The 12,335-nt window shown below is 39.8% G+C and overlaps 1 protein-coding gene across 1 annotated transcript; it reads left to right on the forward strand.

Moving 5' to 3' along the window:
- The first annotated feature begins 2,971 nt into the window (after positions 1-2,971).
- Positions 2,972-6,746, forward strand: LOC110954449 (B2 bradykinin receptor-like). Its single transcript, XM_022198985.2, has 2 exons — positions 2,972-3,099; positions 4,801-6,746. Exons 1-2 carry the CDS (start codon positions 3,086-3,088, stop codon positions 5,822-5,824), a joined length of 1,038 nt encoding a protein of 345 aa, XP_022054677.1. The 5' UTR covers positions 2,972-3,085; the 3' UTR covers positions 5,825-6,746.
- The last annotated feature ends 5,589 nt before the right edge of the window (positions 6,747-12,335 follow it).

Consider the following 12,335-nt stretch of genomic DNA (forward strand, 5'->3'; position numbering starts at 1 on the left):
TTAGTTTCTGAGGTAGATTATTCTTTGTCACTATTATTGTTGGGTCAAATCTGTTTTTATGATAATTCACTGTGGGAGTATTGTGTGTTGCATGCTTTTGGGTTCAGCATGAGTTGTGTACATGTGCATAATTTGTATTGTATATGTGTATTCTTGCATGTATTGTTTACGTATTCTGTAATTCTGATTTGTATGCATTCTGTGTACATGTTGCTTGTTGGTGTTGTCACAAATTAAATTATGAAGACCCCAGGAAGGACAGCAGCTGCCTTGCAAAAGCTATAGGAGAAAAAACAAACAAACAAGACAGGAAAACTCTCTCACGGCCCCCTCTGCACCAGACAACCACTTATGGTACTCCAAGCCAATTGAGAAGGGGGTTCGAACAAATATGTGAAATAAATGGAATCAAACACATTTGGGAATCACAAAAAAAAAAAATCAAAACATGTCCAAAGTCAGGCTGGTCGACTTGTAAAGTACAAACACCACCGGGACCAGCCCTATGTCAAGGTCTCACACACACACACACACACACACACACACACACACACACACACACACACACACACACACACACACACACACACACACACACACACACACACACACACCACAGTGAGGGCTGGACGACGCACACACCAGACAAAGAGATAGAGGCACAAGTGCTCTCATTCTCAGATCAGTTACTACAAGCCTTTTCTGAATAACTCAAATGGAAACTTGTAAGTTTTGGTTATGTGATGCATCGAAAATTACGCTGCAGTGAATGTTTCTGTTTCAGTTTGCGCAATGCACTGTGTCACAATAGTCCATTTCCTTTCTGTGAAGGCTAATAGTCAGCACCTGTTCCAGATGGATTTTGGGATTTTAGCTGCTTTGTGAATGTGAGTCAAATAGTGATTCTCCAGAGCCCAAAAAAGGTTCCAGACTGGACAGCCTGACAATGAGCTGTACTTCCCTTTAAAAGCCTGGAAAGTTAAAGGGAGTAATTCTGCTGGGCATGTTTGACTCGCATATTGTGCTTTTGACCGGACTGGTTTCTTAGGTTTGCTATGTTGGAAACTCGAGCTATTTGACTCTGTGTTCTGAAGACTGTAATTAGTGCATTCCAAGGGTGTTGTGACATATTCACAGGGTAAGAAGATAATCATTTCCACCGAAGGGAGTTTTTAAATCCCATCTGGTGAGATGTCATTTTATTTAAATTGATTATTTTTCTGTATGAACAGCAGCTTTACTTCCCACATGTCTATCACTTTGGTCAGAAGTCCAGCTTTTATATGAAAATGGAACAAGTCAAAAATGATTTCCTTATCTGGTGGCCTATTAGCAACAAGAGTCATTAATATAGAAATAGTTGTTTTTCTACATATATTCTTATATACCATATTGAAATACATTTATAGTTATCGCTTCATGACCTTCTAGGTGTGTCTCGAAACATTTGCCTGAATCAGCCATTCCCTACTGAAATTATTTTATCTCTCTTCTTTAAATATTTCTTGTTGCTTCTGATTCCAAGAAACAAAACGAACACCTGCAATGTACATGTGTGTTAATAGTGATACCAGTGGCAACAAAATGAACTATAGTCGCCATTGTCTTGTTGACACTTGTGTACTTGCACTCTATAAGCAGGTGCCAGAAAACATCCTGGATATCAGCCAGGAACACAGTGATAAGACCTGTTCAGAGCAGACTGAAGACTGAACAAGTTTGACTAGTATTATGTTACTAGACAAAGTGACTGAAGCTACACTGTTATCATAGTTTTGTCTCACAGAGTCAGATGTTGTCATGACACTGGGAACCAGTCTGGCTGCACCTTAGTGTCATTTTGTCCTATTGGCAAAATGTTTAACATGTTTTTCCTGAAACCAGTCCCGGGTGGTGTTTAAGCCCGGAATGCAGCAACGGTGCCCCTCCAAAATTGTATCGAGGTAATTGTTTCCGTGGAAATTTGCATGCAAGGAAGTTAGCCCTAACATTAAAATCAAGCAGGCTAACCTCATTATTGTATCCAAATCTTCAGCATAACCGGTCATTTTCAGCGTATATGTAGGTTGCTGTTTGGACATAGATGATGTTGTTTTTCTGCACTGAAAATGTTGTTAAAAAGATAAAGGTTACAGATAGTGGCAAGGGAGAAGAAAGCCTTATAAATGTGTAATGTAAATGGCAGGTCTACAGGCAAAGTTTACATTAAGGGAGTGAGACTGTTAGATTTGAGATAGTGGACTATATTTGACTCTCAAGAGCTGGCACAGCACTGAAATGACATACAGAGACAGGTCTGGCTATTCTTTATATCCTATTGACCCTCGTTTGCCCATGTGGTGAACAATCATTTTGTGACAGCTGTAACCATGACACTATTTCAAATAGACCAAAATAATTACTTGTTGTAACTTTAGTCCCATGAGTGCAGACAAACTAGAGCAATGGAAGGAGCCCAACTGGTTGCTGCGTCGTTGTTTGCTGTGGTAGCCTAGGTGGTTAATTTTATGTTGTTGATGCTGATGTTTGAAAGGATAAGGCTGCTAATTGAACAAAACAAAGAGAGGGCAGTAAAAAGTGGTTGTTCCTGTCAATTCCAAGGTATACCAATAAGCATCAACAAACATATTTTTCAGTGTTGGCTGAGTGTATCTTTAGTAACTTAAGAGCTCGAGAGAAATTTTGACCATGTGACTGTGGAGTGCAATTTTCCCTGGAAATGTATACTGAATTGTGGGTGATATCCTCTGACATTATTAAAAGATGTTTACAGGCAGACAATTTTGTTTAGAAACTACCACGTTACGTATAAAGAGTTTTTTATAACAACTTCTGGGAAAATACCATAGGAAACATGTCAAATTGAAACAGAGCACTCCAAGCAGAGTCACACAATGCTCCCAGAAAAGGGAAGAAACAGGCGGGACAGAAGGAGGAAGGGAGGGGAGGGCAATAGAGTGAGCGAGTCAAATACCTTGGCTGACATCGCTTTATCAACAGGGCAGACACAGACGGAGCGCAGCAGCTGAGCGAACTGGAAGAGTGGAGCTGTGAAGTTTTACATTTCCTGTCTTCACTAGGAAGGATGACTCCAACAAGGTAAGCAGAGGCTTACTCTGATTTGTGCATTTTCACGTTGGGCATGTTGTACCTTCATACTCACTGTAGTTATAACACCAGCAATGCAACAGTGTTCACCATTGTTCAGCATTAACAATGTTTTAATGCTTGTGAATGGCAAGATGCAGATTTTTTTAAATGCCACATGAAAAGCAATAGCAAACCCAAACATAAAAAGTCAAATGCCCGATAAGAAGTTGTGAAAAACACTTTTATTTTTCCAGCACATGAACATCTCAACTGTAAATGTATTTGTCTCAACGTGTTTAGCATTTGTTGTTGCCAAGCTTCAGTCCTAAAGTTTGAACATGCAGTAAGAACATGGTGATTACTAATCAGAACTGCTGCTGGCACTCCTGCCCTAAGGTGGCTACAAACCTAGGTGAGGATATGCTCACATATGAACATATATGTGAAGCAAACAGCGAACTCTAAGTAGATTTAAGTGCAAACACACAAGGAAAAAGTTGTGGTGCACAAGTTATGGGGCAGAATTTGCCTCCAAACGTGAAAAAAAAAATTCTTGGATTGTTCCAGAGCAACGATCAGTATTTCCAGCAGCTGCTTTTAAAATGTTCCACTGGCGCGATAACCAATAAAATCTGAAAACTAATCAGGTTCTTCACAGATAGAATTAGAAATCCTTCTGTGTTTTGCAGATGCATAAATGTAAACATGCACATATTAAATGCGTGAGTACTTGTTAAGTGGATACTTCTAAGTTTTCAGGCAAAATGGAAAACAGTATGGATACAATAACTGTCAAAAACGACATTAAATGTCATGTTTAACAATGCATAAGTAAATGTATAACATATGCAACAGTAGATTACTAATTAAAACAGGAACTTTGACCTGGGACCTCTTGATGCAAGCAGGGCATCCTTGTGAATGTTATCTTTTATCAATCATTGTTCTCTTTTATTGTCTACAGATCACACAGAACACGAACAGCATACCAAACAGATTTAAAACCATTTCTATATTATTTTAGTGGATTTGCTTTTTATTTTAAAATATGCTTTTGCAGGGAATCAAAACATGTATAACAACCTGAGTGTCTTCAGAAGTCAATAACATGCTTTGCTATTCTTTTTGTTGGCATGTTGCCTTTATGTTGATAATAGCAGTAAAGACAGGGAGACAATGTGGAGAAAAAGAGCAGGGGAATGGCATGCAGTCAAACACCATTGGCATGTTCGCATGTTCAGGACTCTTTAATGTAAAACGATAAAGTACTGAGAGTTATCTTAAAAGGCAGCCATTTCATTGGTATTATTGGTCATCGTCCGCATAGTATTCTTTGGAAATTTCTGGTCAAATGACAAACAGTCATATCAATGAGCTGAACTGTTTCATGACAATTTTTAAAGTTGTGAGACAAGTTCATGGTAAAACTGAATCATATTGAGCGTAAAGGTTGCTTCATTTTTTTGTTCTCAAGAGACTTGCAAAAAGAAAAAGGCATTCCGTGATGTTTGATTTTGCTTCTTGGTATTAACTATTTCACAGCAGACTCCTTAAAATTAGTATTTCATAGTATCCAGAGTGACTCAGAATTCTTCTTTTCTAATCATTCTATGCTATTATGACAAAATTGCAACGTCATTTTTGATGTTAGCTTTACATACTTTTAAGTACAATATTTTGTCTGGTTTGCTTTCTTTTGCTCATCAACAGCATTCCTGCAAACTCCAGCCATGAAAACCAAAACAACACTGTGTGCCGTTATGATGGAAACGATTGGCTCTTCACTGTGATTCCAGTGTACATCCTGATCATCAGTGTGCTGGGGATCATCTTGAATGTGTTTGTGTTGATGGTTTTCTGGCTCCACAAGAAGGCCTGTACCGTGGCTGAGATCTACTTGAGCAACCTGGCTGCTGCCGACCTCATTCTGGTGTCGCTGTTACCCTTCTGGGCTGTGTATCTATTAGAAAGATATAACTGGCCCTTTGGGGAACCTCCGTGCAAACTGGTCCCCTTCTCCATCAGCATGAATGCCTACTGCAGCATCTACACCCTGGTTCTGGTTAGCATTGACCGATACTTGGCACTGGTGCACCCGCTGACCCATGAAAGAATGCGGACGCCATTTTGTGCCAAACTGGCATGTGCAGTGGTGTGGGGTGTATGCTTTCTGTTGAATGTCCCTGTACTCATCTACAGGGAAGTTGTACATCGCCCTGAGAAGAATGTTAGCAGATGCGCTCTTTCTTATTCAGATCAGACAGATAAAGCCATAAACATCCTCAATGTCATTCTAAACTTTATCATACCCATTCTTATTATTTCCTTCTGCACTCTCAAAATTATTCAAGCTCTGACAAACAGGTTAAGGGACAGCTATAGCACTGAGGGAAAGGAGCAGAAGGCCACCACTCTGATTCTCGCAGTCCTCCTGGCATTCCTGATCTGCTGGGTGCCATTCCATGTGTTTAAGATACTAGATCTGCTCAGTAGAAATAACATTGTGGGAGGGTGTGAGTTTCGGTTGAGTTGGTTCCAACAGATCGCCATCTTCTTACCCTTCTTCAATAGTGTTCTCAACCCCATTCTCTATGTTTGTGTAGGCAAAAACTTCCGTAAAAAAGTTAAGGAGGTCTTCAGTCAGATGAGTAATAGGAGAAAATCAACATTCAGTCTCGCCTCCACACGTACAAACCTGTCAAGAAGTGTTAAAACTGAGGATGCCACAAGCTAATCTGTAACATTACATTTTTATTTTTTATTTAGGTTGTGTGTTTTCAAGATTTTCAAGCTACATTTTGTTGCTCCTTTCTGTCTACACCATCAACAGATGTGTAGAAATCAAAAGTGTGGTCATTTTAAAAGGAAGTTACTGAATATGTCTCTATCTCAAGACATCCTGTTGACATTTTATACCACTTATGGTGTATTTACCAAAATCTGCAACTAAACCACATTAGCTATAATGCTTTCAAATTTAACACAACAGCAACAGTGCTGCATAATTAAATATGATTACCGCACATGTTTTGCATTACAGAAGTAATGGCAAAATCTAAGATAATGGAAATATTGTACCAAACAAATGGAAACAGACTTTATGTCTTTATATGTCATCAGTTACACTCTTGACACAAGAAGTCAGTGTCTGGATGTTTCACTCCTGAATGCATGTGTATGTAGTTAAATCTCTTTCTCAGTATTGTGACACATTATTGTGACAAAACTGTATTGTTTCATGCTTGTGCTATTCAAAAACCATCCTGTCATGTTTTAAAACCATGTAGTATTTCTTACTTTTGTGTGTGACATTGCGAATGGAGCAAACTTCAAATATTTTTCAACCTGCCAACAGCGGAGAGTGGCTGCCTCCACATTGTGCAGACATCTGCATGCTTGTACAGTTTGTAATTTGTTGCTTGGTGCAGTTTATTTACTATTCAAGTCAGAGGATCTGGATAAATAGTGACTCACCTGGTCATGCCACTCTGTCTTCACTTGGTGAACACACTTCACTGTTGCTGAAATAACTTCTGTGTATCTATTGTGTTTGCATAACAAATGTATTGTAACACTTGCTGTAGGATGGCAGAAATGCAAAGGAGCAATTTTAATCTTTTGCTGGTATACAAATAAACATACCCCCATGAACTTTACATGCTTTTGCAGTCATGTGCAGTGTAATTCTGCTGCAATCATTTGATGCTTTAACAAGCTGTCAATCATGAGTGTGACAATGTTAGAGGAGTGTGATGCTAAATCTTTAGGGTACTCACTTCATGTTGTCAGGTCCAATATGATCGAAGCTCAGTCACTATCTTATGCCTGTAATAGACTAAACTGCATTTGTTGAACTCTTAGCTGTTACAAACTATAAGTAAATAGCTGTACTTACTAATGAAAGTTGTGCAATATTTCCCCAATGGTAGTGTCTACAGATACGGACCGTACCCGTAGCCTGTGGCCTACGGATACGGCACTTTCCCTTAACATAAATATTAATGAGCCGTACATAAATATTAATGAGCCGGCGACGCTGATGAAGGCGCTTCCGTGATTCGAGGTGAATCTGCGGAATGAATGGCGGAACTAACAGCCAGCAAACTATAAGTATTTTTTTTACCTTCAAAAGTAGCGACAGACTATTACATATTAACAACCTAAACAAAACCCTGACGTATTTTCTGCGTCTGTCAACACAGACCCTGTCACAGTCACTTTAATGTTAGCGGACTCTGTTGAATGGCTAAGTTACATAACCACAAACAAATCTCACAATATCACAGTAAATCGAGTTTGTGTTTTTTTTTAATTCATGCCGAATTAAAGAGCTGCTCCTCACCATTCACGAGTGTTTGTTTCATATTCGACATCCTTAATTTTATCTTGTAAATTAGCGTCCGAAATTAAATGGGAACATTTGCAATGGAGTTCGTCAGCCGCTTCCACCACTGAACGCGGTAAACTAATGAATAGGAGCTGGACTTCAAACAATTTATACACGGCGTCTAAAAGCGTAAAAACTACTTTGTCTACGTAAAGTGTGAGAAGAGACGGTGTATTTTTAGTTAAATTATACAATGTTCACCGTCAAAGTCATTCATATAAACTGCCTGTAATGTGCAGCAAATAGTAGTTAACCGGCGCCAGCTCTTCAGTGACCTTAACACGTCCGTACCTCTAGTACAGATGCTACGGGTACGGGTCCGTACCTCTAGCATCAACCTTCAGCAATACCCTAAATAGGCACAACGTATTGATGTTTTTGTATTTTTTATCCTGAATCTGGCCTCCAGCACTTCCTACAAGCCTTTATTTGGTGAGCTGCTCTAAGTATTGAACTAACGAGGATTCAAGAAGAATTCCAGTCCTCCCAGTCCCCTTGACCGAGTCTGGTTCAAATGTAAACAACGACCAGTTCACTTGAGCACTTTTGGCAGTGTTTGGGCTGCATGTGCCTGGTTTGTTTTAGGAGAAAAATTCTTGTGGTCTAACTTGATTAAACAACCGTACGATCAATTCTTCAGGATAACATGTTAATACTGATAGATGAGAAGATAAGACGTGCAAATACAGGCTGTTCCTATATATCAGGGGTCAGCAAGTAAATGTGGCTTCGGGACAAAATGTTTGTAAACAATCGAACAGCGGGCCAACCTGCGAGGGGGTGCGCTCCGATTCCGCGAGCGGGGGGGGATACCGCGAGCAGCGGAGCTTCTACAGCTGATCGCTGCTGCTTGGGACACATGTCTCAATTCTGATCACAGATGTATTAAAAATGACTCCCGAGACACACACATGTTTTGCACACACTGTTGCTCAGTGAAATCTGGCTGGTACAACCGTGTCCGACCAGTAGCCCAAACGCAGAAATGCCCAGCTGATGTGTCGTTCGCGAACGAAACGGCTCTTAGAGCCGGATCTTTCAAGTGACCGACGGGAGCCGGCTCCTTATTGGGAGCCGTGCCGGGAGCCGTGTTGTTTTTTTCTCTCTCTCTCGCACCCTCTCTCTCTCACCCACGCTCTCTCACTTTTTTTTCTCTTCAAGCCAGACGTTATTGGTCAATATGTGTTTGCGCTGAGCAGAACGGGGGAGGGGCGGCAGTTACACTCACAGATGCAGCAGGTAGATCAGGAACAGAGCAGGAGGGAGAGAGAGAAAGAGAGCCAGGGGCAACAAAACCAGACATCGATAGAAAGGTAAAGAAAATGAGTGACACCAGGAAAACAAGTAAAATCTGGAACCATTTCAATTTGATATCAAGTTGATAATACAAAGGCAGAGTGTAGAGTCTGCAAGAAAAGAATATCCTACAGAGCCGGCTCCACAAACAACATCCACAGGCATCTGAGAACTGTCCACCCATCAGTGCAATGGGTTGAATGTGGTATTAATGAAGGTGCCAGTGTGTCTACTGCTACTGTTGCTGCTGCTGCTGCAGTATCTACAGCATCATGTACTATGCCACCAAAACCTCCACCCAGAGCTCTATGACACAGTTTTTGCAGAAGTCTGTGACCACAGCAAGACAGAACTCAATTGATGAAGAACTGGCAAAAATGATTACCCTTGATTTTCAGCCATTTTCAGTTGTGGATGATAAAGGATTCAGGAAGTTTGTTCATGCACTAAATCCAATGTATGCAATTCAAAGCAGGAAAATACTTTCCCAAAAAATCATCCCAGGTCTGTATGACACAGAACATACATTACTGCAAGAGAGGGTTAAAAAAGCCACAGCAGTCTGTCTAATAACTGACAGCTGGACATCCCAAACCAATACATCCTTCTTGTCAGTTACATGTCACTTTATTGAAAAATTTAAAATGGTGTCCCGTCTTCTGGATTGTTTTGAGTTCAGCGACAGACACACTGCTGAGAACTTAGCAGAAGAGCTGCTCAAAGTGGCAAAAGAGTGGGATGTGGAAAACAAAGTGGTTTGCTGTGTTTTGTGTTGTTTCACTTTAAATTTGTTGAAAAGGAAAAAGCTGAATATTTAAATAGTTGAAAATTGAGTTGTAAATAGTTGTTCTTTGTATTTTATAATTTATTTGTTTTACATTTTTGTGGAGTCGGCTGCACAGTACTGTAGTGGTTAGCACTTTCGCCTTGCAGCAAGAAGATCCCAGTTTGAATCCCGGGGTGGGCCTGGGATCTTTCTGCATGGAGTTTGCATGTTCTCCCTGTGCACACGTAGGTTTTCTCCGGGTACTCCGGCTTCCTCCCACAGCCCAAAAATATGCTGAGGTTAATTGGTTACTCTAAATTGCCCATAGGTGTGAATGTGAGTGTGATTGTGTGTCTGTATATGTAGCCCTGTGACAGACTGGCGACCTGTCCAGGGTGTCCCCAGCCCAAGTCAGCTGGGATAGGTTCCAGCACCCCCCGCAACCCTAGTGAGGATAAAGCGGTGTATAGAGAATGGATGGATTTTTGTGGAGTGAATAAAAAAAGCATATATATATATATATATATATATATATATATATATATATATATATATATATATATATATATATAATAAACATATATAAAAAAACACAATCTTTTACATTAGTAATTTATTTTGTGCATAATTTTATATTGTTGTTGATAATAAATTAATTAAAGCAACAAAACAACCCGAAGAGCCGTTTGGGAGCCGAAAGAGCCAGCTCTCTTTACTGAGCCGAGCCAAAAGAGCCGGCTCGCTAAAACGAGCCGGATTTCCCATCGCAGCAGCAGCCGACCACGTGAGTTTCGTGTTGCGGTGACGGACTGGCTTGGCTCCGTGCCAAATCAAATTTTCAAAATCATCTGGCGGGCTAGATGTTATTCCTGACGGGCCAGTTTTGGCCCACGGGCCGCCAGTTGCCGACCACTGCTATATATAGTTGGTGCAGACTAACTTGTTTTTTTGAAATCCTTTAAATCTTTATTAAGAATACAATTAAATGCATTAGTATTTCTACACTTTGTTATTGATACTGTCACTTCAATGCAAAATCTGAACACTTCTACGACTTCTAGGTTTTCTGCCTAAATGTTGTACTGAATTTATAGAATACACTATGTAACTGTTATGCCTCTCACCATTACATTGTATAAGCATTATTTTATTCATGTAAGTGAACAAGGGGAGAGTTTCATTCCAGACATGGACAGAATGTGACCCAGCAATGATGTGGAGCACAGTGGTGTTCTGGTATCACAGAGAGTCCTGATAGAAAACATCTGTCCTTCAGATCACATTAAGGGAAACTACACACAGCCACTTTTCTGCCTCTGTTAATGTTCATTATTCATAATTACTCTGAGTTATTCATCAACAATTTCCGCTCCATCAAGAATCATGTCAGGTAAACTGAGATTTGTAAAATCGTCATTGTAGTCACAAACAAATCTCAACTTTATGTGGTTATGACAAAAGAATTGGACATTTTATGGAAAATATAATCATGCCTTTTTCTTAAGAGTTAATTTCAACAAATACATCTGAGCTGGGAGCGTAATTGCTTTTCCTTAAAGATGTAAATCAGAGAGTGTAGAGCCCTCGGCCTGTCCATGGCAATGATCGAATAATTTTTGGTCACACTGATAACTATTATCACAAATACATGTTTTTTCAGGCACAACTAACTGATATTTGACAGGCGATCTAAAAATATCAAAAATGATCAATTTTCACCGTTATTTCTCATCATGTGATTGTTTGAGAATCTCCAATATTGGACAAGTAGCTCAAATTGTCTCAGATTAGGGGCGAGTTCAAATAGGAAAAAAGTCATGTCTAACTGTGCTTTGGAGGTTTCAGGTGGCCATCCTAGACAGGCAAGAGGACCTGGCTGGAGGTTTTTTAGAAGAGCGATAATCGCCAATGAGTGAGAGGAGGAAGAGCAGCTACTGAGGCTCAGGGGTCCTCAAAGCATTCTCATCCCACCTGACTATCCCCAGAACCTGGCCAGCAGGCTCCCTGGCTCCTGCAGCTAGGATGCTCAGTGGAGCAGAAGACCATCAGAAAATGGGACTGCTTTGGTCAGTGGAATTAGTACTATTTTTTCTTTGTTTTGTTTTTTGTTTATAATTGCAAATCTTAGATAAAACTGATTATTTACTTTTAATTCTACTAATTCCGCTATCTGTAGCAGTCTTTTAAATGGTTTATCTGTGTTTGGGTTGAAGAGGTGTCTGGTTCCTTACAACATTAAAAGATAGGTGTACTTTTCTTAAATCTTAATACAACACTCGCATGCCTGCATGTATATGGGTGTTATTTCCATAGGCAGTGTTTATTTGTTGAGCCTTGCTAAATTTCTGAATTTATTTTTTCATCGAGAGAGGACTTTTACTTTAAGGTTCTCTTTGTGACCAGAATGACATGAGTGAGCAACATGTATGTTTCAATAAAGTAGCATTTGTTTTAACGCCTCTAGTCAAAATTGATTAGTAAAAATAAATCTATCTATTCTGTAATAATTTTGCCAATCTCCTGGGGTGCAGTACTTGCAATCCCCAGTTTGAAATTCTCTCCAAAGCATGTTCTTTATACGTTTGTCAGGTTAACAGAATATTCAGTTTTAGTAACAATGAAAGGATGTAAATGTTCTCAACATTGTTTTCATTAGGTTTGATGTAATAATGCTGTTATATTGTTCAACAGCGCTTAGAGGAACATATACTGTGCTTGGGGGACAGAATGGAGACAAATGGAGATAACTGATAAAAGCTGCAGGACAAACACAAGTACATGTTGTGTTTACTGTGT

This window comes from Acanthochromis polyacanthus, chromosome 1 (assembly GCF_021347895.1).
Source record: "Acanthochromis polyacanthus isolate Apoly-LR-REF ecotype Palm Island chromosome 1, KAUST_Apoly_ChrSc, whole genome shotgun sequence".
Classification (NCBI taxonomy): Eukaryota; Metazoa; Chordata; class Actinopteri; family Pomacentridae; genus Acanthochromis; species Acanthochromis polyacanthus.